The 22,458-nt window shown below is 36.4% G+C and overlaps 2 protein-coding genes across 4 annotated transcripts; one reads left to right on the top strand and one right to left on the bottom strand.

Annotated features, from left to right (window-relative positions):
* The first annotated feature begins 10,880 nt into the window (after window positions 1–10,880).
* LOC109163655 lies at window positions 10,881–16,853 on the top strand. Its single transcript, XM_019312406.1, has 4 exons — window positions 10,881–11,440; window positions 12,764–13,303; window positions 14,978–15,517; window positions 16,248–16,853. The coding sequence occupies exons 1-4, from the start codon at window positions 11,217–11,219 to the stop codon at window positions 16,636–16,638; spliced, it is 1,695 nt and encodes a 564-aa protein (XP_019167951.1). The 5' UTR covers window positions 10,881–11,216; the 3' UTR covers window positions 16,639–16,853.
* Window positions 16,854–17,194: 341 nt separating this feature from the next.
* On the bottom strand, window positions 17,195–21,960 carry LOC109163656. 3 transcript variants are annotated; one of them, XM_019312408.1, is made up of 8 exons: window positions 21,860–21,960; window positions 21,452–21,541; window positions 20,347–20,409; window positions 19,131–19,982; window positions 18,347–18,744; window positions 18,163–18,261; window positions 17,920–18,075; window positions 17,195–17,702 (listed from the first exon to the last, which is right to left on the bottom strand). In XM_019312408.1, the coding sequence occupies exons 4-8, from the start codon at window positions 19,951–19,953 to the stop codon at window positions 17,556–17,558; spliced, it is 1,623 nt and encodes a 540-aa protein (XP_019167953.1). In that variant the 5' UTR covers window positions 19,954–19,982; window positions 20,347–20,409; window positions 21,452–21,541; window positions 21,860–21,960; the 3' UTR covers window positions 17,195–17,555. The 3 variants fall into 3 exon arrangements, with proteins under 3 accessions (XP_019167953.1, XP_019167952.1, XP_019167955.1); XM_019312407.1 differs by lacking the exon at window positions 20,347–20,409; XM_019312410.1 differs by lacking the exon at window positions 20,347–20,409 and having other exon boundaries at window positions 19,164–19,982.
* Window positions 21,961–22,458: the final 498 nt, after the last annotated feature.

Genomic DNA, 22,458 nt, shown 5'->3' with positions numbered 1-22,458 from the left:
GATCCGGATATTCTAACAGATATTTTCATACCGGAGGATGTGGAACGAATTAAAAAAATACATGTATCACCTGGGTATGATGATTTGTGGTACTGGTATGGAGATCCAAATGGTGAATATTCTGTCAAGAATGGGTATAGGAAACTAGTGGGCAATTACTCCCAACCACTAGGGACCTTTGATAAATGGAAGGTTTTATGGAAACTCAAAATCCCACCGAAGTGGAAGACATTTATATGGAGAGCTCTAAATGATATTTTACTCACCACAAACAATCTACTTATAAAGAGAGTGGATATTGATCCAACATGTGCTATGTGTGGGGCTTCACATGAGGATATTGTGCATTTTTTGATCACATGTGGCTATACAACAAACATTTGGATACAATCTCACCTTCCAATCCCCAATAGTGTCACAAATGTTTTCAATGATTGGTTTAATGATTTGATGAATGTTTTAGGTGATAATGAGATTATTTATGCAGTGGCAATTCTATACTACACTTGGCGTGCGAGGAATGGGGCTGTGTGGGACGCATGTTTGCCCAGGCCTCAGAAGGTAATTGCAATGGCGTCTTCAGCAGTACACTCTTAGAAAATTGTGCACCCGACACATACACAGCCGCGAGTAAATGCGGCCGTGATGGAGCAAGTAGAAGCCCCAACCACACGGCAGCAAAATGCCGTAGGTCTCATTGCCGAACCGGCAGAAACTGGGCTGCCTTTGAGCAGCAGTATAATGCAGCCACACGGACAGCAACAGTAGCCGAATGTGCCTTACGGGACTCCCCTAATGTGCTACTTCGACGCGGCATACGACCCACGGACGAGCAAGGCGGCAGCGGGTGCAATTATTCTAGATGCGCAAGGAGGGTATATTGCCGCAATGACCACCCCTATGTCAGGATTGTTTTACACCTTTAATGGCAGAGGCTCTAGCGTGCAAAGAAGTTTTATCATGGTTGAGAAACCGCGGTATAGACTCTATCCAGCTCTTCACAGATTGTTTAGTACTACAGCAATATCTATCATTTACGACTCGATCACCACGGTCTTATCTGGGCTATGCTATTGGTAGCTGCAGGACTAGTATATTGGCTTTTGAGAACTGTTTAATTCGATACGTTCCTAGATTAGATAATTATTTAGCTCATACTCTAGCATCTATTGCCTCTACTCAGACGACAATTATGTATGCGGACTCAAGTCCACCAGCTGCTATTTCAGCATATTTTGAATAAATGCCTCACAGGCTCCTTTCAAAAAAAAAGTAGAATAATATTAATAAAGCTACCTTTGACAATAAAGAATAAAATAAATATAAAATCAATCAATTATTGTATATTAACTATAAAATTATTATTAAAAATAGCAACCAAAATAATGTTTATCAAATTTCCCGACACTTATTTATTTGCTTGTCCTCAAGCAAAGACATTATTAAAAAGAAAAGAAATTAAAATAAAATCAACATAAGATCGAGCTTTACCCAAATAGACTTCCAAATTTATTGCCACCAATGCAAAGTTAATGCCAACTCAAAGAATGTATAAAATATTTGACTAGAAATTAAAAACTTTAACAACTAAAATAAATATAAAACGTGTGCTCGTGTGCTGACACCCCTTATATGAACTATACAAAAACTCAATAAAATAAATACAAAAATTTCACAAAATATAACCTAAATCAAATTCGAAAACATTCTATCACAGTGCAAGTGCAAAACATGAAGGAAACAAGGATCGAGGCATTTATTAAAATTAAAATGCACATGCTCGTCTCTTTCAAAGTTCACTCATTATTTTTCTATTTTGACTTTTTCCAAAGAGAACTTCCCCAAAAACCTCGCCATTTTACGCCAGACTTGTTTGGGTTTTCAATTTTGTGCGTACTCATAAACCAGACCACGTCACTTATTGATTTATTTATTATACATGTGTATAGGTGGTTGATTCAGCGGAGTAGAATCTCTTATTTATTGCAAACAAATAAAACACTCTCATTTATTTTTTATATATTTTTTTATCTTTTTTTTTTCACCTCACTTATGCCACAAAGATGATCCTTGAACCAAAACACTACACCACCATTTATAGCACTCAAGAATTATTTAAGAATTTGAAAAAGGTAATATAAAATGAAATCAAAATATAAACTATCAAAGAAATTGAATAAAACATATAAGGGTATTTGTGATTTTCAAATTTTTATATTTTTTATTTATTTATTTATTTATTTGATTTTTTTTATTTTTTTAGCAAAGTAGAAAATAAAAGAAATTAACAACTAGCCACATGCATATACATACTAAGAGTTGACAAAAACCTACATTATTTAATTTATTTCTATCAACGAATATTTAAAAGACTTATAAGGGTAAAGCTCAAACTAATGCTAGGATTTTAAAATAAGAATAAGAAAATTAAAAAGTTTGAAATTTTTCAATTTTTTTTTTATTTGTGGGTAAACCCCCTTCCCCATACTTATTTTCAACATTGTTCCCAATGTTGTGAGATGAAAGAAAAGAAGACAAAGAGAGTCCTCCTTTATTAGATTTTTTATTTGTAGAATTCTCATTTAGCCATGCAGTTTGTGAATAACAAGAAAAAACTAATTTATCAACATCATTCAAAAGATTTTCTTTTTGAATTTTATCAAACTCCAACTTACCATCATCAGCAAAAGTCAACCCCTTAATTGCAAAAATATGGTTAGATCTATCAGACAGATTCATAGATGGAAAAATTGGAAACTCAGCAGTGTCAACAAACACATTTTTGGTCACTTTGCCAACTTGAGCACCAAATTAAAAGAGATTGGGGGCAATTCTTTTTGTAGCTCTGTATCTATCGTTTCAGGCACACAACTTTTGAGCCTATTTGGATAAGGAACTTGGGGTACATAAGGCTTGGGTGGTACATAAGGCTCTTCCTCAAAATATTCATTTTGCACCTGTTCAGTGTTTACAAAACTTTCATTAACAGGGATTGGGGACACATAAAGCTTGGGAGGTACATAAGGATTATCAAATATGTGCAATTGAGGCTCATCATTTTCAATAATAATATCATCAACATCATTATGCAATTTTTCAATTATTACATTTTGTTTAGAAGTGATATTATCTTTTAACTTGTTTTCAATCATTTCACCACTTCTCATAGCCTTATCTTCCTCAGGTTGACGAGGTAACTTACCTGGCACATGGCCTTGCAAAGCTTCGGCGATTTGCCCCACTTGTATTTCTAGTTTTCTCAAAGAAGCTTCAAGTTGTTGGAATCGTTGCTCATCTGCTTCGTGCTGCCCATTGCAAACCTGTATGAAATTTTGTAAAGTATCCTCCAAAGATGGTTTTTCAGGTTGGGATGGGTCAACTGGTTGAAAATCATTTTGATTATTATTAACCCAATAAAAATTAGGAAGACTTGATTGAAAATCATTTTGATTATCAACCCAAGAGGGTGGAGGAAATGCATTTATGGTTGTAGTTGTTTTTTGCGGTTCAAAAATTGGGTTTTCAAAAAGTAATATGTCTTGTGGTTCAAAAATTGGGTTTTCAAAAAGTAATATATCAATATGATCGTCTAAAGGGAACAGTTTAGGATATAAAGAACGACGACCCTCCATCAAATAAATAAACAGATAAATAAACAAGATAATCAATAAAGAGTAAAAGAGAAATGGAGAATATTAAACAATTATTAAGTACTTCTTTACTTGGTAAATAAAGTGGGAAAAAATCTTAAATGCAAATTTAAAGTGCTGAAAAAATGAAAAAAAAAATTATTAAGCACTTCTTTACAATATTAAACAATTATTAAGTACTTCTTTACTTCTTCACTGGTACCCTCATATCTGGTTTCAAGAATTCCCCACGCACGTTTAGCCTATTTTATTCCTACAACCAGAGTCAAAACTGATTCATGTAGAGATCCTACAATTGAATTCAATGTTTATTATTCAGATCTGAGGCCGTTATCTCATCTTCAGTCCACGTTTCTATCGATTTGACCTCAGTGGTTCCATCATCATTCTGGGTTGTTGGAGGAGTCCATCCAGTGAGGACAGTACGGTAAATCCTGGTGCCTTGAGCTTGGAGATAAATCTCCATTCGAGCTTTCCAGAAGGAATAGTTGTGACCATATAATTCCGGACGTTTCATATTTGCATCCATCCTATTTTAGTCAGAAGACCAGCCAGAACACACAAGCAGAGAATAGACCAGATATCACAACAGATAACCAAGCAAACAGCTTCTTAAAGAAAAAATGCAAAAAGCTTTTCCCGTATGGATCAAGTCATTATGTAGCCTTAAAAGCTCTGATACCACATGGAATTTTGCATATTCTCTTAATCTAGGATTGTTGATTTACTTTCTTGCAAACTGAATAGTGGACTGATTAACACAGATTCTCGATCAGACAGTCATTCAGATAGATAGACAGATATAGCGTAATGTAGAAGACTAAGGCAGAAAGTAAATCAACACATATGTTTGTTTACCCAGTTCGATACAGTGTGTATCTACATCTGGGGGACGACATCGATGCGTCCAATCCACTAACTTAGAATCCAATGTACAAAGGTAGAGAAGAACAATCCCACCCAAGTGCCCCACACAAGGTCAGTAGCCAGTCTACAAAGGTTTAGTGGATGAAGTCGGAGATCCACGCATTCAGAAGTCCAATGAAATCCCTTCAATGGAGAGCTAACTCTGATGTTGTCCGCTTCAATGACGCATTCCCACGTTGTTCCCACAACCGAGTGATCTTCGCGTCCAATTGTTTAAGCAATATTGATTCTTCTCAAGTTTATCTTCGTAATCACCATGAACTCATTGTCTTGAGAAGAGGCATAACAACCAGAGATGTGTATCTTTTTAGTATAGAGTGTTGCGGCTTCAATCAATGCAACCCTAACTTCTGAAAGTATATGTGTATATATACTTCTTTATTAGGACACTCTCCAAATATAACTCTTGTTGTAAAAGGTAGGACTTTTGTGAAGGAAAAGATCTTGTATCGTCAAGGAAAATCGATCCATACCTCAAAAGATGATTCGCTGATATTCTTTCCAAAACAGTCATCTTATAACCGCGTCTGCCAGCTTTTAGAAACTTTCCTTTATCAGTCCTTCGGTGGCTTGATCCAGAGATGCGTATGTTGATGTAACTGATCAATCAGTCTTCTTTAGGGACGGTCGGACACCAAGCTATACCCTATCTTAATTTGCCATAATAATATTGCCAATTATATGTTGGGGTTTTTCTTAAAGAAATAAAACACTAACACTATTCCTAACCCATACCAATCTTTTCACCTTAATCTGAGGCCTTGATTATTTTGGTCTTACGCAGGCTAGTGAAACGTAAATGTGCTAAGGTTCACTAAACTGAACACTATTAAGCATGCATTATGATTAGAATCAAGTCGAGCAACCTGGTTTTCCTTAGTATATGTTACCTAGAGTTAAGCACATGCAAGTCGGCTAGTCCTGTACTCGGCTTTAGTTAGCCTCGTTGCGTCCAAGCTTCGAGGACGAAGCTTCTTGTTAGGGGGGATGAGTGTAACACCCCGTGTTTTTACCCTTTAAATCCAAAATAATTATTTAAATTAACTCCGTTTGGAGTAGTTAAAAAGGATTTAATTCTGCCCGGGACCGCTTAATTAATTGGTATGGTCCACGGTGGACCGTAGACCCTTGTCTATATTAAAGTCTTAAACCTGTTAGAAATAAAGAAGGAGGGCCCATTATTAATCAGATTCGTATTAGGAATCCTAAACATCTTACCCATTTAGATTCGTATTAGGGATCCTAACCTATATAAAGGGGAATTAGAAGGCATTAGAACCCTATCACCCATATCTCCCTCTCCCACACGAAATCCTCTCCCAAGAACCTAGCCAAAGAATTCCCCATCACCAAGCTTAGGGAGGATCGATTGGAAGGAGACCTTGAGGAAAGATCCTAGCAAGTTGTGAGAAGTTTAATTAAGCTAAAAGGTAACCCATGTCTTACAAAACCTATTTTTCTTGCTATCTTTTATTTATTGGCTCCTACGAATGATTGTATGTGTGATCTGGTAGTTATGCCTTGATAGAGCTTGTCTTAGGGTTTATATTGTGATATTTTGATAATCTTGATGTTCTTGATGATCTTGTGTGGTTATTTGCATATTCTTGTGTTTATGTGTATTTAGAGCATGTCCTTAGGGTTTATATTGTGAATCTTGTTGTTCTTGATGTTCTTGGCATCCTTGGGTGGGTATATGCATGTTCGAGTGTTATTCAAGGTTTAGAGCTTGTCTTTAAGGTCTTATATGATGGGTTATTGATATTCTTGGGGCTCTTGATGCTCTTGAACAATTATGTGTTTGTCCTTGAGTCTTGGCATGTTTAGAGTTTGCGTTTAGAGTTCAATGGTGTTGTTTATTGGCTTATTCTATGTGTTCAAGTCCCTATTGTTGTTGATATGTGCTTGGGCGTGTTTGGACTTGATTTTGGGTAAAATTCATGAATTCCCGGGATGGGAAAAATGCCAAGAAACATATGTTCCAGCGGGTACTCGGTGGGGGGATGAATCCCCACTCGGCCACCCGCCGGAGCTGGCCACCGTTCCTGCGGGTGGACTGCCCGCTGGAACAGGGCAGCCCGCCAGCAGGCAGTCCGGCGGGAAGTTGTCCTCCCGTTGTGCCGCCCGCTGGTACGGGCGGTGGGGTGTTTTGTTGGTCTCCGTTGGTCGTTTCCCTGTGCCCTGTTGTACCCCATTTGGCTTTTGTAAGTCTAGTACGATGTCTTAAGTGCCGTAATATGAATTTGTGAGTCGTGTCTATGCATGTGGTCTAAACTCGTATCCTGTCGTGTCGTAGTATGGTCTTTAACGTTCTTTATGAGTCTTGTGGTCGCCTTGAGGTCACTTGTTGTTGAGAGTCAATATGCATGATGTGCCCTTCCCCTGATTATCCCCTTATGAAGTCATTGTCGAGTCTTGTTTATTGTGTTGTTGTCCATGATGAAAAAAGATATGAGATTGGTGGAAAAGATATGATTGGTGGTTTGTTGCACTGTGCGTGTTTGTGTGTGATGGTGTTGTGGTACCTGTGTGTGATTTAATGGCACCGCGGGTGCTGAGAGATTGGTGGTTATGTAGGAGGTCATGTAGGCGGGGAGCATGCGGTGCACTGGAGGGATAAGGATGATGGTGTGTAGGGTGGCCTGGAGGTACAGGTTGGAACTGATATAAGGTTGGAGAGGCGTAAAGGTTGGAACTTGGTATAAGGTTGGAACATGGACGTGTTTGTTGTTGTTATTGTTGTTTGTTATTGTTAAGTTTTATTGTCGTCTTGTCTTGTGGTCATAGTTCGCATGCTTGTGTCTTTATGTGTCTTGTCGTGTCAAGTCTGTTGGTGTGCCTTGAGTCTTATTCCTGGTTTTAAAGTTAGAGTTGTTTAGGACTATATCTATGTATTCCCAAGTCTCAAAATGGTTTCCTATATTTATATACTTATTGTACTCAACGGGTGGGAGTGGGTTGCTTAGCATTATTCGCTAACAGTTGCTATACCGCATGTTTTTTAGGTACAGATTAGTTGGCTCGTGAGCACGCTAGTCGGAGTTGCGGTTCCTAGTTTAGATAGTAGCTAGCTTTAGTTGATGGCCTGTGAGCCGCTTTTGTATTCAGATATTATTTATGGATTATGATCAGTTAGTTAGTAGCCTGTGCATCTAGGTTCTCTAACCTAGATGTGGCATAGCACCCCAACATTTATGTTTAGCTTCCGCCTATTTGGGATATTAATGATAGACTTGCTCTTATTTTGTAAGCTTTAAAGGTTTTAAATTATGTCGAAAATTGGGGGGTGTTACAAGATATGCGTTAAAAAGGGGTACAAGCGTAATTTCCTCTCCCCCTATCTCTCTAGAAGTTACAACTGGAGGGGCTGGCCGGAAGAATAATGAATGAGTACCGCGTCATCATCAAACACCGCCTTTGCAGGACCCGTCATTGTGCCGGTGATTCGCATAATCATTAGGAGATGATTTCTCGGAAGAAAATAATGGCGAAGACGGTGAGGGGCCGGCTATGAGAGGAGGAGTGGGGTTTTGTTGTTGCTGAAAGTTTTGCGGCGATGGCGGTGATTAGGTGGAGGTTTGGACATGGCGGAGTTTGTGCTTGGTTCTTGATTTTCTATTCTGGAACCAATAGAAGACTTTGGCGTCGTTGACTTAACCGTACTCTTGGAGTTTAGCTCTGATGACCAATTTTGAAAAATCACAATAGTCGGAGGACCATTGCTGGAATTAACTCTTACTAAATAACTTTGAGTTTATAAGATGTAACTAGGCTTTTTTTACGTGCTTTGCGCGAATAGGATAATGCCCAATGATTATTTTTAAATATGTATTTCAAATATATCAATGCAATATTATATAGGAGATGTTTATGCATAGGTAAATAAATGTTGAATTTGTTTATTTAAATCGGTAATTTAAAGTATATAAATTCAAGATAATATGTGAGAGATTGATTATAATTGTCACTAAAATAAATGTTTGCAACTTTGTAATAACGCTGGTCTAAATACTTAGTTTAAAGTGATAGTCTAAATAAATACTACTTTTGGATTAAATTTCACTAATTCTTCTTAATTCTCTGTCATTGTTTTCATCTTCAGTACATGTCCTCTCTTTTTTTTTTTTTTTTTTTTTTTATTGGTAGTGTGTCATGTGCAATTAGGTTATTGGTGGCAACTTAGACATGCAATGAGATTATTGATTTATGGTGTAGGAAGCTTTAGATTTGTCTTTCTGTGTATATGACTGGGATTTTAGTTGTAATATGAACTCTTTATCTTACAAACACATATTGATATTTAGTAGTGGTAGTTTTTCTCCAACATGTTTCATGTGTTGTGAAATGTGTGTCGTAGGTTATCATGCGAAAGTATTGAAAAAAATATTAATATTTATTATATTTGTATACAATATTTGGTAAATAAATATATATATATATATATATATATATATATATATATATATATATATATATATATATATATAACATGTTTTGTATTATAACTTTGATATTTAATTACAAGATAATGTAAAAAGAAGACAATGGACATTGTAGTAAATATAATAAATTAATAATTTTGAAGGTAAGAAATCTTTGAATTGTAGAAAATAAAGATAATATAACTAATGAAATTATATTTTTTTAAATTTTTTTATAATGAATAATTTTTTTTATAAATAAAGCATTATAGACATCTAATTCTAAATTAATTAAATGCATATGCATTATTTTTTGTTGTAGCTACTAATTTATTTATTTTAATAAGAGTAATAAAGTGTCGTGCATACTTTTCATCAAAATAATGAAATCAATGATTTTTTTTTTTTTAAAAAAAATGCATTCCTTGTTGAGACAAATTGTTTTGAGAGTTTGTCAATGACAATTGCTACAATTGCTGTCAATAGAGGATGATAATAAATAAATCAAAATATATGGTTACAATAGATATTGTTATAATGATATAGTAAAAATTAAGTTACAAATTTCTTTAGAAGTTTTCATGCATTAATAAAATTCTAATGTGTAAACTTGTTCAATTGGAGCTAGTAGGATGTTAACATTGTCAATTATTTGAAAAAGGGTCTTACCGTTTTAGAGTCCATGTGTAATTGTATTTATGATAAACAACTTTCTAGTTAGGCCGCAAGTCTGACAATGATGTAAGAACAATTTTGTCCAATCAAAAAAAAAAATAATAGTATAATATTTGTAAAGTAATGTACAATTGTACAATTGTACCATTATAAAAAAAAATACAAAAAATATTCATACCATAATGACCTAAATCATTCCAATAATGCAAAAGCATAATTGAAATATTAAGTTTTGTTCTAAATAATCAAAAGAATATTAATTAAATGTATAAAAAACAAAAAAAAAAAAAAAAAAAACAAAAACAAAAACTTAACCTAAATTTGTTTTTTTTTTTTTTAAATTCAAGAAAATCAAATGATTTTTAAAATTCCGGATTTATAATCTTTGATGCTCAACTTTGAATGCTATGTATTTAGTCAGACTAATTATTTGACTAAAGTTTATGTTAAATTTTATATTATATATTTTTAATACATTTTAACATATTCATAATATATGTTTAACAATTATGTCAACTCTAATTGGGTTGGAGTTTGAACCTAAGACATTTCTTATATAAATTAGTGAGTATGTTAAGAATAATAAATAGTTAACGGAATATTCCGTTACTAAAGTTTATACTAACGGAATTTAAGGTTATTTAAGGGAAGAAAATAATATAATAGAGGGTAAATAAGGAAAATTATTAAAAAAAAAATACTAAAATCAAAATAATATGAACCATTCATTTTAAGAAACAACTACTATCGGCATTTTTTTTTGTTCAGGTCTAAGATTATGGGCTCTTATTAGATTTGTAGATTTGCTTCAATTTTGTTAAAATTATGTTTTATGTAATCTATTTTTAATTAATTTATATTTAATAATAGTTATGAAGTTACTCTCCGAAACGGGAGGTGATGGATTTGAGCCTGGGACATAATTGATTCTTTGTATTTTAGTAAGTTTGAAAAAGTAGCTATGAATAAATACTACAAAGTAACTAGTACTAAAAAAAACAAAATAAAGAGAATTGAGTTCTACTATATGTGCTTTCAAAAAAAAAAAAAGAATTCTACTATATGTATTTGACAAATTTTGATAAGTTATGTTTTTTCATGTGAGCCAAATACAAATTTCAATATCAAGATTTTATATTTAAAATTAAAGTTGAGAGTACAAAATAAAATGAAAGTATATATATCATTTTCCAGCACATAAAATAGCGCAAGATGGGAAACAAATTGCTGCACCAAAAATGGCGCATGAAACAGCAAAATTTTGCCGCAATACCGTGTTCAAAAATCACACCATTTTAGCATTTTGCTGAGTTGGTTGGAGATGGCCACGCCGCTTCTCTCTCAGTCTCTCTCTCGCTCGCTCGCCTTCTTTTCCACCTGCCCACACTATCTCCGTAAATCATTTCGTACAGAATACACACATAGCCTTGAGGGGCCTTCGGCGTCGCAGAAGAAAAAAAGAAAGAATAAAGGGAAAAGAAGATTCATTTGCAGTGGAACAGAAAGAAAGGTCTAATTTTTTGCGGCGTGTATAGGTTTACTAATGGCGGGTGGGTATAGAGCGGATGATGACTACGATTACTCGTACAAGGTGATGTTAATAGGGGACTGTGGTGTGGGAAAATCGAATCTGCTTTCTCGATTTACCCGGAATAAGTTCAGCTTCGAGCCAAAGTCAACCCTTGGCGTCGAGTTCGCCACTCGCACGCTTCGTGTCGACGACAAAGGAGTCAAGGCTCAGATTTGGGATACCTCCGGCCAAGAAAGGTATAATTCCTTTACTTTGCTGTTTGATGAGATAAATAAAGATGGGGGATTGAGTTACTGTTTGATTATTATGTACAATTTTACACTGCATTGCCAAGCTATATGGCTTTGAGATTGCTAGGGGTTTTGGATTGGGGGTTGTAAGTGATTAACAAAATTTCTTCCTTTGGTACTTGATGAGGTTGTCTGATCATTATGTGCAGTTTAGCTGTGAATAGGGCTTTTGAATTGGCAGTGATTAGTAATCCATAATAGTATAGTTTTCCCCATTGTTAAATCTTTACCTTGTTTATTCTAACATATATTGGGGGCAAGTGCCCCACATGCAGCTGGTTCCTTCTTGGGTGGTAGATTATGGGCAAGGACGCAGGGTCGGGTTCTGGTAGTCTCAATGTGGGAGTTACACCCAATATGTGGGTTCTTGTGGTCACCCGTCACTGGTCTTCCTACATAATGGGTTGTTAAATCACAGTGATTTACCACTCCACTATCCTTTTGAGTCAGGGTGTGAGGGCCCTGGGGGCGAGGGAATTTCGTCTTTGTGGGCAAGGGGGTGGAGTGGGGTGAGGAGAAGGTTTAATCATTAATGTCTGACTGGAGTGCACTGTGGATGATGCATTATAGTACTTGCTAGAAAAGGTTGATAGATTTGAGTAGATTTATAATATAGATTACTCGGGTGGCATTTGTGGAGGGTGTTCTTTTGGGAAAGAGCTATGACTTCAAGTCTGACTTTTAGATGTGAATTGAATTTGTTGGCGATTCGTTAATTGAAACTTGGATTTCTTTCCTAAGGGAAGAGCTTTGTAATAATGAAGTAAACTTATTTCTAGTTATGGAATGACTGAATTTTTGAAATTTGAGGATTGGACTTTGAATAACTAAAGAAAAGTTCTATATTTGGTGGTTTGTAATTTGTATATAAGATAAAAGTCTAGAAGAGTTGGACTTGCTTGAGGTCCCAACAAGAAGAAGATTGCACACAAATTAAGTTCCCTATTAGTTTGCTTGCACTTTGCAGTTGGATAGGTTTTATTATTTACCTAGGTAGCAGATTGTGCACTTAGGTTTTGTTATTTAATGTTGCGGTACTGCTTATGCTTGTTCTCTGGTCTTTCTTTGCGGTTCTTCCTACTTTATTTATTACTGAACGTGCAACATGGATTATGCCTTATTGCCCATGATTTAGAATTTGTTTTGAAGTTAGGAATCTTAAATAATAAATACTAATTTCAAATACTTATATTTGTATCATAATGAGATATACAGACCATAAATGATGATTAGATTGCTTGTTCTTTCCCCTTTTGTTGTGTGTTGAAGATACCGATTCATCACAAGTGCATACTGCCGAGGAGCTACTGGTGCATTGCTTGTATATGATGTTACCCGCCATGTTACATTTGAAAATGTAGAGAGGTGGTTAAAAGAGCTACGGGATCACACAGATCAAAATATTGTCATAATGCTGGTGGGAAACAAGGCAGACTTACGTCACTTACGTGTTGTTTCTACCGAGGATGCAAAGGCCTTTGCTGAGAAGGAGGGCATCTACTTTATGGAGACATCAACTCTCGAGCCATTGAATGTTGAGAACGCCTTTATGGAACTACTCACCCAGATACACCATGTTGCCCATCGAAAAGTGCTTGAGGTAGGGGATGAAGACTACGATTACTTGTTCAAGATGGTGTTGATAGGGGACTCTGGTGTGGGGAAATCGAACCTGCTTTCTCGATTTACCCGAAATGAGTTCAGCTTCGAGCCAAAGTCAACCCTTGGCGTCGAGTTCGCCACTCGTACGCTTCGTGTTGACGACAAAGGAGTCAAGGCTCAGATTTGGGATACCTCCGGCCAAGAAAGGTATAATTCCTTTGCTTTGCTGTTTGATTATGTACAATTTTACGCTGCATTGCCAAGCTATATGGTTTTGAGATTGCTAGGTGTTTTGGATTGGGAGTTGTAAGTGATTAACAAAGTTTCTTCCTTTGGTACTTGATGAGATTGTTTGATCATTATGTGCAGTTTAGCTTTGAATAGGGCTTTTGAATTGGCAGTGGTTAGTAATCCATAATAGTAGAGTTTTGTTGCGGTCCTGGAAATCTATGAACGCGTCATTGGGCGACGAAAGGGGCTTGAGGGACGAGCCGGGGGAACAGGTGCTGATGATTTTGATTTCCCTATGATTGCAAAAGGCAAAAGAAACAAGAAAAAGAGAAACAGGTTGAAGAGTTCTGGAGTTCTTCCTCTCCCAAATGTCATTAGACAATTCTCAAAGTTCAAAAACCGATCCTTATTCTCAGCACTTCTAAACCAATAAATACCTAAGACCCAACGTTAACTTAAACGTACACTTCCACAAAATTAGGACTTTTAAAACAACTTAACAAACTAAAAGAAAATAAACAGGAAAAGGACTAATATAATTAGTTTTAAATAACTTAGCTTCTTATTGCCTGCGTTTGTAGTAAGTCCTTCCTATGAATGCATCAAGTTTCCCCCATTGTTATATCTTTATCTTGTTTATTGTAACATATATTGGGGGCAAGTGCCCCACAGGCAGCTTAGTTGGTTCCTTGGGTGGTATATTATAGGCAATGACGCAGGATCGGGTCCGGGTAGTCTCAATGTGGGAGTTACACCCAGTATATGGGCTCCTTGTGGTCACCTGGCACTGGTCTTACCACATAATTGGTCGTCAAATCACCATGATTTATCACTCCATGACTCCACTATCCTTTTGAGTCAGGGGGCGAGGGAATTTCGTCTTTGTGGGCAAGGGGCAAGGGGGTGGAGTGCGGTGAGGGGAAGGTTTAGTCATTAATGTCTGACTGGAGTGCAGTGTAGATGATGCATTATAGTACTTGCTAGAAAAGGTTGATAGATTTGAGTAGATTTATAATGTAGATTACTCGGGTGGCATTTGTGGAGGGTGTTCTTTTGGGAAAGTGCTATGACTTCTTCAAGTCTCGACTTTTAGTTGTGAATTGAATTTGTTGGCAATTCATTAATTGAAACTTGGATTTCTTTCCTACAGGAAGAGCTTTGTTAATAATGAAGTAAGCTTATTTCTCGTTATGGAATGACCGAGTTTTTGGAATTTGAGGATTGGACTTTGAATCACTAAATAAAAGTTCTATATTTGGTGGTTTGGTAATTTGTATATAAGATAAAAGTCTAGAAGAGTCAGACTCGCTTGAGGTCCCAACAAGAAGAAGATTGCATGTTAGTTTGCTTGCACTTTGCAGTTGGATAGGTTTTATTATTTACCTAGGTAGCAGATTGTGCACTTAGGTTTTATTATTTAATGTTGTGGTACTGCTTGTTCTCTGGTCTTTCTTTGCGGTTCTTCCTACTTTATTTATTACTGAACTTGCAACTTGGATTATGCCTTATTGCCCATGATTTAGAATTCGTTTTAAAGTTAGGAATCTTAAATACTAATTTCAAATACTTATATTTGTATCATAATGAGATATATAGACTGTAAATGACGATTGGATTGCTTGTTCTTTCCCCTTTTGTTGTGTGTTGAAGATACCGAGCCATCACAAGTGCATACTACCTAGGAGCTATTGGTGCATTGCTTGTATATGATGTTACCCGCCATGTTACATTTGAAAATGTAGAGAGGTGGTTAAAAGAGCTACGGGATCACACAGATCAAAATATTGTCATAATGCTGGTGGGAAACAAGGCAGACTTACGTCACTTACGTGCTGTTTCTACCGAGGATGCAAAGGCCTTTGCTGAGAAGGAGGGCACCTACTTTATGGAGACATCAACTCTCGAGTCATTGAATGTTGAGAATGCCTTTACGGAACTACTCACCCAGATATGTCATGTTCCCTGTCGAAAAGTGCTTGAGGTAGGGGATGATGACTACAATTACTTGTTCAAGGTGATGTTGATAGGGGACTCTAGTGTGGGAAAATCGAATCTGCTTTCTCGATTTACCCGGAATGAGTTCACCTTCGAGCCAAAGTCAACTATTGGGGTCGAGTTCGCCACTCGCACACTCCGTGTTGATGACAAAGGAATCAAGGCTCAGATTTGGGATACCACCGGCAAAGAAAGGTATAATTCCTTTGCTTTGCTTTGCTGTTTGATGAGATAATAAATAAAGATGGGAGATTGAGTTACTGCTTGATTATTATGTACAATATTACACTGCATTGCCAAGCTATATGGCTTTGAGATTGCTACGGGTTTTAGATTGGGAGTGCTAAGTGATTAACCAAGTTTCTTCCTTTGGTACTTGATGAGATTGTCTGATCATTATGTGCAGTTTAGCTGTGAATAGGGTTTTTGAATTGGCAGTGATTAGTATAGTAATCCATAATAGTAGAGTTTCCCCCATTCACCGTTGTTATATCTTTACCTTGTTTGTTATAACATATATTGGGGGCAAGGGCCCACTTGGGTAGCTCAGTACCCTCCTGGGTAGCTGGATGTGACACCCAATTTGGTAGGCTTCCAGTGGGTCCTCCCATCTAATGGAATTTCGTCTTTGTGGGCAAAGGGGGTGAGGGGAAGGTTTAGTCATTAATGTTTGGCTGGAGTGCACTGTGGATGATGCATTATAGTACTTGCTAGAAAAGTTTGATAGATTAGAGTAGATTTATAATGTAGATTTATTTGTGGAGGGGTGTTCTTTCGGGAAAGTGCTATGACTTCAATTGATTATTATAGGAATAGGAATGATTTAGAATTTGAAATACCTTATATTTGTATGATAATGAGATATATATATAGTGTAAATGGCGATTGGATTGCTTGTTGTTTCCCCTTTTGTTGTGTGTTGAAGATACCGAAGCCTCACAAATGCATACTGTGAAGGAGCTGTTGGTGCATTGGTTGTATATGATGTTACCAGCCATGTGACATTTAAAAATGTAGAGAGGTGGTTAAAAGAGCTACGGGATCACACAGATCAAAATGTGGTCGTAATGCTGGTGGGAAACAAGGCAGACTTACATCACTCGCGTGCTGTTTCTACCGAGGATGCAAAGGCCTTTGCTAAGAAGGAGGGCACCTTCTTTATGGAGACATCAGCTCTCCAGTCATTGAATGTTGAGATCGCCTTTACGCAAGTACTCACGCAGATACATCATCATCTATCGGCCATGCCAAAGGGGGAAACCATAAACGTTGGAGGGAAGGATGGTGTCATCGCCTTCTGCCCTTCTCAAATTTAGCCTCAACTAACTGCATAGTCTCTTATCCTTCCTTTTTTCTGATCTGGCGTGCTCATGTTTTGCTCTGAGCATAGCGTTTCATTTGTTCGCTGCTCGTTTTTCCCCAAACCCAGTGAACTGTGTTGAATTTTTTTTATATAGCCAGTTCTTCAAACCTGGGTGGCAAATGAACATTGTATTTTCTTTGTTCCCCTATGATTGATTATTACAAGTTACATACTACTATTTTTTTTTTTTTTTTTTTTTTTTTTTGGGTATTGCTAGCGAGTTCTGACTCATCTTCAGTTAATGTAAGATTTAATATTGGAATATTCTTTCAATGGTCTTGTTCGCCAATTGCCATTACTTGAACATGTACACTAACTAGAAAAGTATAAAGCATACTAAAAAGATCATTTTTTTTATAGGCTTGACTGAGAAAGTGTTGACAAGAATTAAATCTAATTACGAATAGGTATCATAGATTATAATCTAAATGATGCTAGTCCATACTCATCCTTAAACATTATAAAGCTCATGACAAACAAATGCAATTCAGAAGAACATTCACAACACGTGATACAAAGCGATCGCAAAAGAATCAATGAATGTATCTTTGATACACCATATGCATATCAACAGCAATTTTGATACAACAACTACTATGCACAGTTCAAACCCAAATGAACCTTTGGAATTCTATAGTCTGTACAATCCCAGGGGGTGGGGGGCGGGGGCGAGAGATACATGCCCAAGAAGATTAAATGTCAGGTGACTAGTTTTGGCTGCTAGCCACATCTCAGCAGCAAAGTATATACAGAGTTATATGGTACAGCTTTGGACAATTGTTCCAGCCTTCTCATTGGGCAATAAATACTTAGATATGAAAACAAAAGTTGTATATGTTTCTTACAGAGGCGCCGATCAACAACCTCAACTCACAACTCCGTTTTTCCTGGCGTCACAGCTGTGGATTTGCATATTGGACAACTGTTCTTCACAACCAACCACTTCTTTATGCAATCTACATGATATTCATGCCCGCATGAAACAATTCCAATCTTTTCTTGGTCTTTGTAATCGTTCTGAAAAAAACCAAGTAAACAATGTTGTAGACTGCCAGAACGTGAACATGGTAATGAAAACATCAACCAATTGTCATAATTATGAAAATATGATAAGTTCATGTGTGTGCAAAGTTTTTGCATGGGAAGGAATATGAGAACTAAGAGCCCTTCAATCTCTTTAATGCTTAAGAATTTATGTCCACATGGAAAGTATAGGGGGATAGTGGGGCGATACCTGGCATATCACACAAAAATCAGTTTCTTGGTCCAAACATTCTGTACTGTAGGGATTAGAGGAAGTGAATGATCTTGTTTTCAAAAGGCTTATAATGACTTCCTCTGACAACCCAGTAGTTACACACCCAATCTGCTCTCCCAATGCAAGAAGCTCCTGGGAGATAAATATTCAAGGCTTTGAGGCTTGCTTCATTATAAATTCACAAGTAACACAAAATTAGGTAAACCAATTCATTTTTACCTCATAAGACATGTGATCTATGTCCAATCGCATATCTCTGTGCTGATCAATAGAATCCCCTACTTCATTGTACTCAGGAATCTCTAAAATCGCCACTCCCTGCATAAAATTCACTCATGCTGTGACTTGTCTGTTCAGTATAAAGTATAAAAAGAAATTATATTGTTTCAATATCAAATATTACATCTTCTGGCAGAACTCTCATGTTAGGAATGTTACGATTTCTCGCAATATTTGTATCAACCACAAAATCCCTTCTATGAGGCCTGTATAGTCTAAAGCCAGTAGGTGGGAAAGGTCCCATATATCTAGGACCCGCCTCAACAACACCTGGGAAAGGACTTATGCTGCTGCTTGAGGGGCCATTTGTTACGAGTCTGCGTGAAGATGATGATGCCATTTGAGGAGGGAAGTTGATATTATGACCTCCCATCCCCTGTATGGATTGTGGATGATGATGAACGCTCGGAAATCCTTGCGCAATAGGGGGATGCATATAGCTACTCAAGCTCCTATTGTTAGCTGTTCCTTGATAACCTTGTATTCCCATGTTTCCAGTCTCCACACAACCTCCCATGCTTCCTGTAGTTGGGAAAAAGGAAAACGAAGGACGCAATTTATTTAAACACTAATGTGTTAATATTTACACCACAATCAAACTAAAATATAAACATGGTTGTCAGACGTAAAAGAGTTCTACTATGCATACTCCCTGAGGTGGCAAACAAGGATTGATTATTTTCATCATGTGGGTCCACAGAAAAGTGTCTACTTCAAGAACATGTGAGAGGGAGTAAAAGTTTGGAGTATAAAATGGGAGTCCACCAAGTATTTTCCGACGTAAAATTACGGGAGGTTCATGCAGGATAGTCAGATATTAAAAACAAACATAACAAGAGGTAGCTTGAGCACAAACCCAAGATACAACATACCCAGAAGAAAACAATTACAAGAGCAATAGAAATTACCATGCACATAAGGTAAAAGAGCAGCCTGATTACCATTCAGCTGCATGTCCAACCAAGGATTGGCAGGAGGCAATGGAAATGCTTGGCCCACATAGCTTCCTTGAATAAAGCGATTACTGCTATGTGCTGTTATGGTTTCTTGAGCACTAACACCAGATCTGTTCCTCAGGCTTCTCTGAGATACATCTTCAGTCAACAAGGATGAATCGACATAATCAGGTGGGATTCGTGAGGCAACATCCACCAAAGGAGTATCAGCTTCATGTACTCTTGCAATCACTGGGGCGACTGCAGAACTAGAACCCACCATAGAATGATGGTACTGGAAATTCATGGGGATTCCTTCAGCATTCTTTCTCTTAAATAAGCCTCTAACACCATCAGCATAAGGGATATTCCTTCCATAACCATCTGTGTGAATTCCAACCACGCCTTGAGCGGTTGTGAATGGGAGATGATCATGTGCTCCATGGATTACAGGAGTTGGGAATTCTCTAGTAGCAGGAGCAGCCACATAAGGATTATAATGATTGGAAGATGTAGCCATAGCTATGTCAAGGTTTGTTGCAGGACACTGATGAATAGTGCCATTATAATGTGTCATCCCATAAAATAATGGATTTTCATGCTGTTCTGGCAGCGGATGCAGATAGGTATTACCAGCATTTCCTGACACTGGTACTACAGTATGAACATTAGGCTGCGGAAAAGTTGGTAAATTCCCATAAAAGACACAAGGATCAGGGAGAATATGGTGTTGCCCTTGCTGGTCTGCTTCAAAATCAATCATATGACTGTTGTGTGGGGTATTCCTTTGCCCCATGTTGACAAATAAAATTTATTGGAAGATGCCTGCTAGTAAGAAAGACTCAATGAGAGGCAATGAAGCTGAATCAATATTCACAAAATTCACACAACAAAATAGATATGAAACCCATCAACAGAAATATTGCATCATGTTTAGTTAAAGGTAAAATAGGGAATTGGAAGGTAATAGGCCACTACATTTATTTGGTTGGTAAGTAAGTGAAGTGTAGTGCAATACTCTAGTTGCTTATAGAAAATGAAGTGCGTTTATTGATGACAGGAAGTTCTTATAAAATATCCTTCTCATAGCAAAAGAGAGATACCATTAATGGGAGAACCCTTTCATTTTGAAGGAATACTTTGGTATTTAAGCAAAAAGTATTTATTTAGATTGCACAATCAATCCAACCTGACTAAGCTAATAAATGATGCACAAGAGAGTGACCATCCCCTGCCCATCTAGGACTGCAAGCTGGGAACAATATGCAAATGAGTAAAGAGAAGGTATAAAAAAAAAAAAAAAAAAAAAGAACAGCTTTTTACTGACTTCTTAAAGAAAAAATGGAGAACTTTTCAATTGGACTTCTCTGCCACTTGGATGTAAGAAATCAAGGAGGAAACTGAGTTTTAAATATCTAGAAACTGTATGGAAAATTTTGCTAAAGAGACTTGGTCCACCTAAAATCATTAGAAGTCTAGGAAGATTATCCCTTTCGCTTACATGCAATTTTCGTCTTTAAGCATCCATCATTTTGGCAAATAAATTTTTCTGAGTTTATCTTTTAACTCATACTTCATTCAAAAGCTGCTCTAAGGATGCAGCAAATAGCCAAGGTTTTTGTCCATTCGCTACAATATGCTTTTTTGAGGTTTAATTCTGGCATAATAGTTAATGCTTACACATGTGCATGAAGCATTAAAACCAGTAAGGATAATTATCCCATCCACCCAAGTTCCACTAAAGCTAAAACCCAACACTGCATGACTATTAAAAATAATAATAATACAAACAGTTTGCTCACTCAAAGAAAAAACTTATATAAATATACATATTTCTGTGTCAAGTTTCTTTGATAATTCATAACTTGCCCTTTTAAAAAAATCCTTAATTTCAGTTAGATTCATGGAGCAATAAAAAGAAACTTATGCAAAGAAGCAAAGTTATTCCAACTAAGAAGATTTGCATATCTTCAATTTCCTAAGCTCTTAAAAATGGCTGATATGTGGAGAATCTGGGTCAATTTATTTAACTCTTTTAGTTCATTTTTGGAAGAGAAGCGCCACTTTCAGAAGTTTTCATAACTCCAAAATGAGTAATATTATACATTTAGAAATCCACATAATTCAAAAGCAGAACCCAACACCTGCCCTCAAATAAAATAAACAAAAAAAAAAATCATCTTTGAGCATTGTTTATATCCAGGATTCACAAACAATTGATATTCAAACCCAGAAATGATTAAATGATAAAACAAATAGGGAAAAACACAGATAAATACAAACAGAAATCTCACCTTTTTACCATAAACAAACAGATTGGCTTCCCTAGTACCGCCTTAACTCCCCGTTCCAAAACACAGATAAATAATCTGTAATCAGTAATCCTACAGAAATCCCAAAAAAAAACCCTAATTTGTCAGAAATTTGTGATCAATGATCAACAAAATCGCAATCAAACAAAACACAATTAAAGCTACTTCCTCCGAGACCCTAATGCAAGCATTCGAACAGAATAAACATATACATACATACATGTGCAGCCCAATTTCAGGAAAAAATCATCAAAAATGTAATCTTTTTCAAAACGGGTAAAATTTTAACAAAGTCCAGCTTAGATTCCAAACGGAAAGGAGAAAGAAATCTCCACAAAAATATTGTAGGGGGAGAAAGGAGATGAAGAGAGAGGTTCAATGGAAGATTACCTGTTGCCCTGTTGGTGTTCTTGGAATGCTTAGTATTATAATGCATATATTTTTTTAAGTAATAATTTGGTTTATATCTAAAACTGTATTTCTATATATGGTAAATAAATAAAACAAGAAAAACGAAAACCCTCACAAGAAGTTTTGGCAATAACATCATTAACATGTGCGTTTAATTTGAGGGGGAGAATTATGGGGAAAAAATTTGGAGTGAGAGAATTAAGTAAATTATTGTGTGGATCATGATTCACACATTGTTATGTGGAATATAATAAAATGTACACTTTTAATATATTAAAAATACATTATTTGTGTACTGAATGTACATTATACAAAATAATATATTTTTAGTACTTAAATAATGTACTTTTTTTTAATACAATGTACATTTTCAATATACTAAAAGTACATTACTTTTGTATTGAGGGTACATTATTTGATATTTGATAGTATGGTCTACATAGTTGTGCGGACCATGGGCCACACAATAATGATTGGAGGGAATTATGATATAGTGTTTGGTTGGAGGGAAGGAATATAGCTGTCAAAAAAGCTTAGCCTGCCGGGCTAGCTCGTCCCGCCCCGCCAAAAAAGCGAGG

This window comes from Ipomoea nil, unplaced genomic scaffold, assembly GCF_001879475.1.
Source record: "Ipomoea nil cultivar Tokyo-kokei standard unplaced genomic scaffold, Asagao_1.1 scaffold3030, whole genome shotgun sequence".
Taxonomy (NCBI): Eukaryota; Viridiplantae; Streptophyta; class Magnoliopsida; order Solanales; family Convolvulaceae; genus Ipomoea; species Ipomoea nil.
Note: the sequence above shows the minus strand (reverse complement) of the source record. Positions and strands in the feature narration are given on the sequence as shown.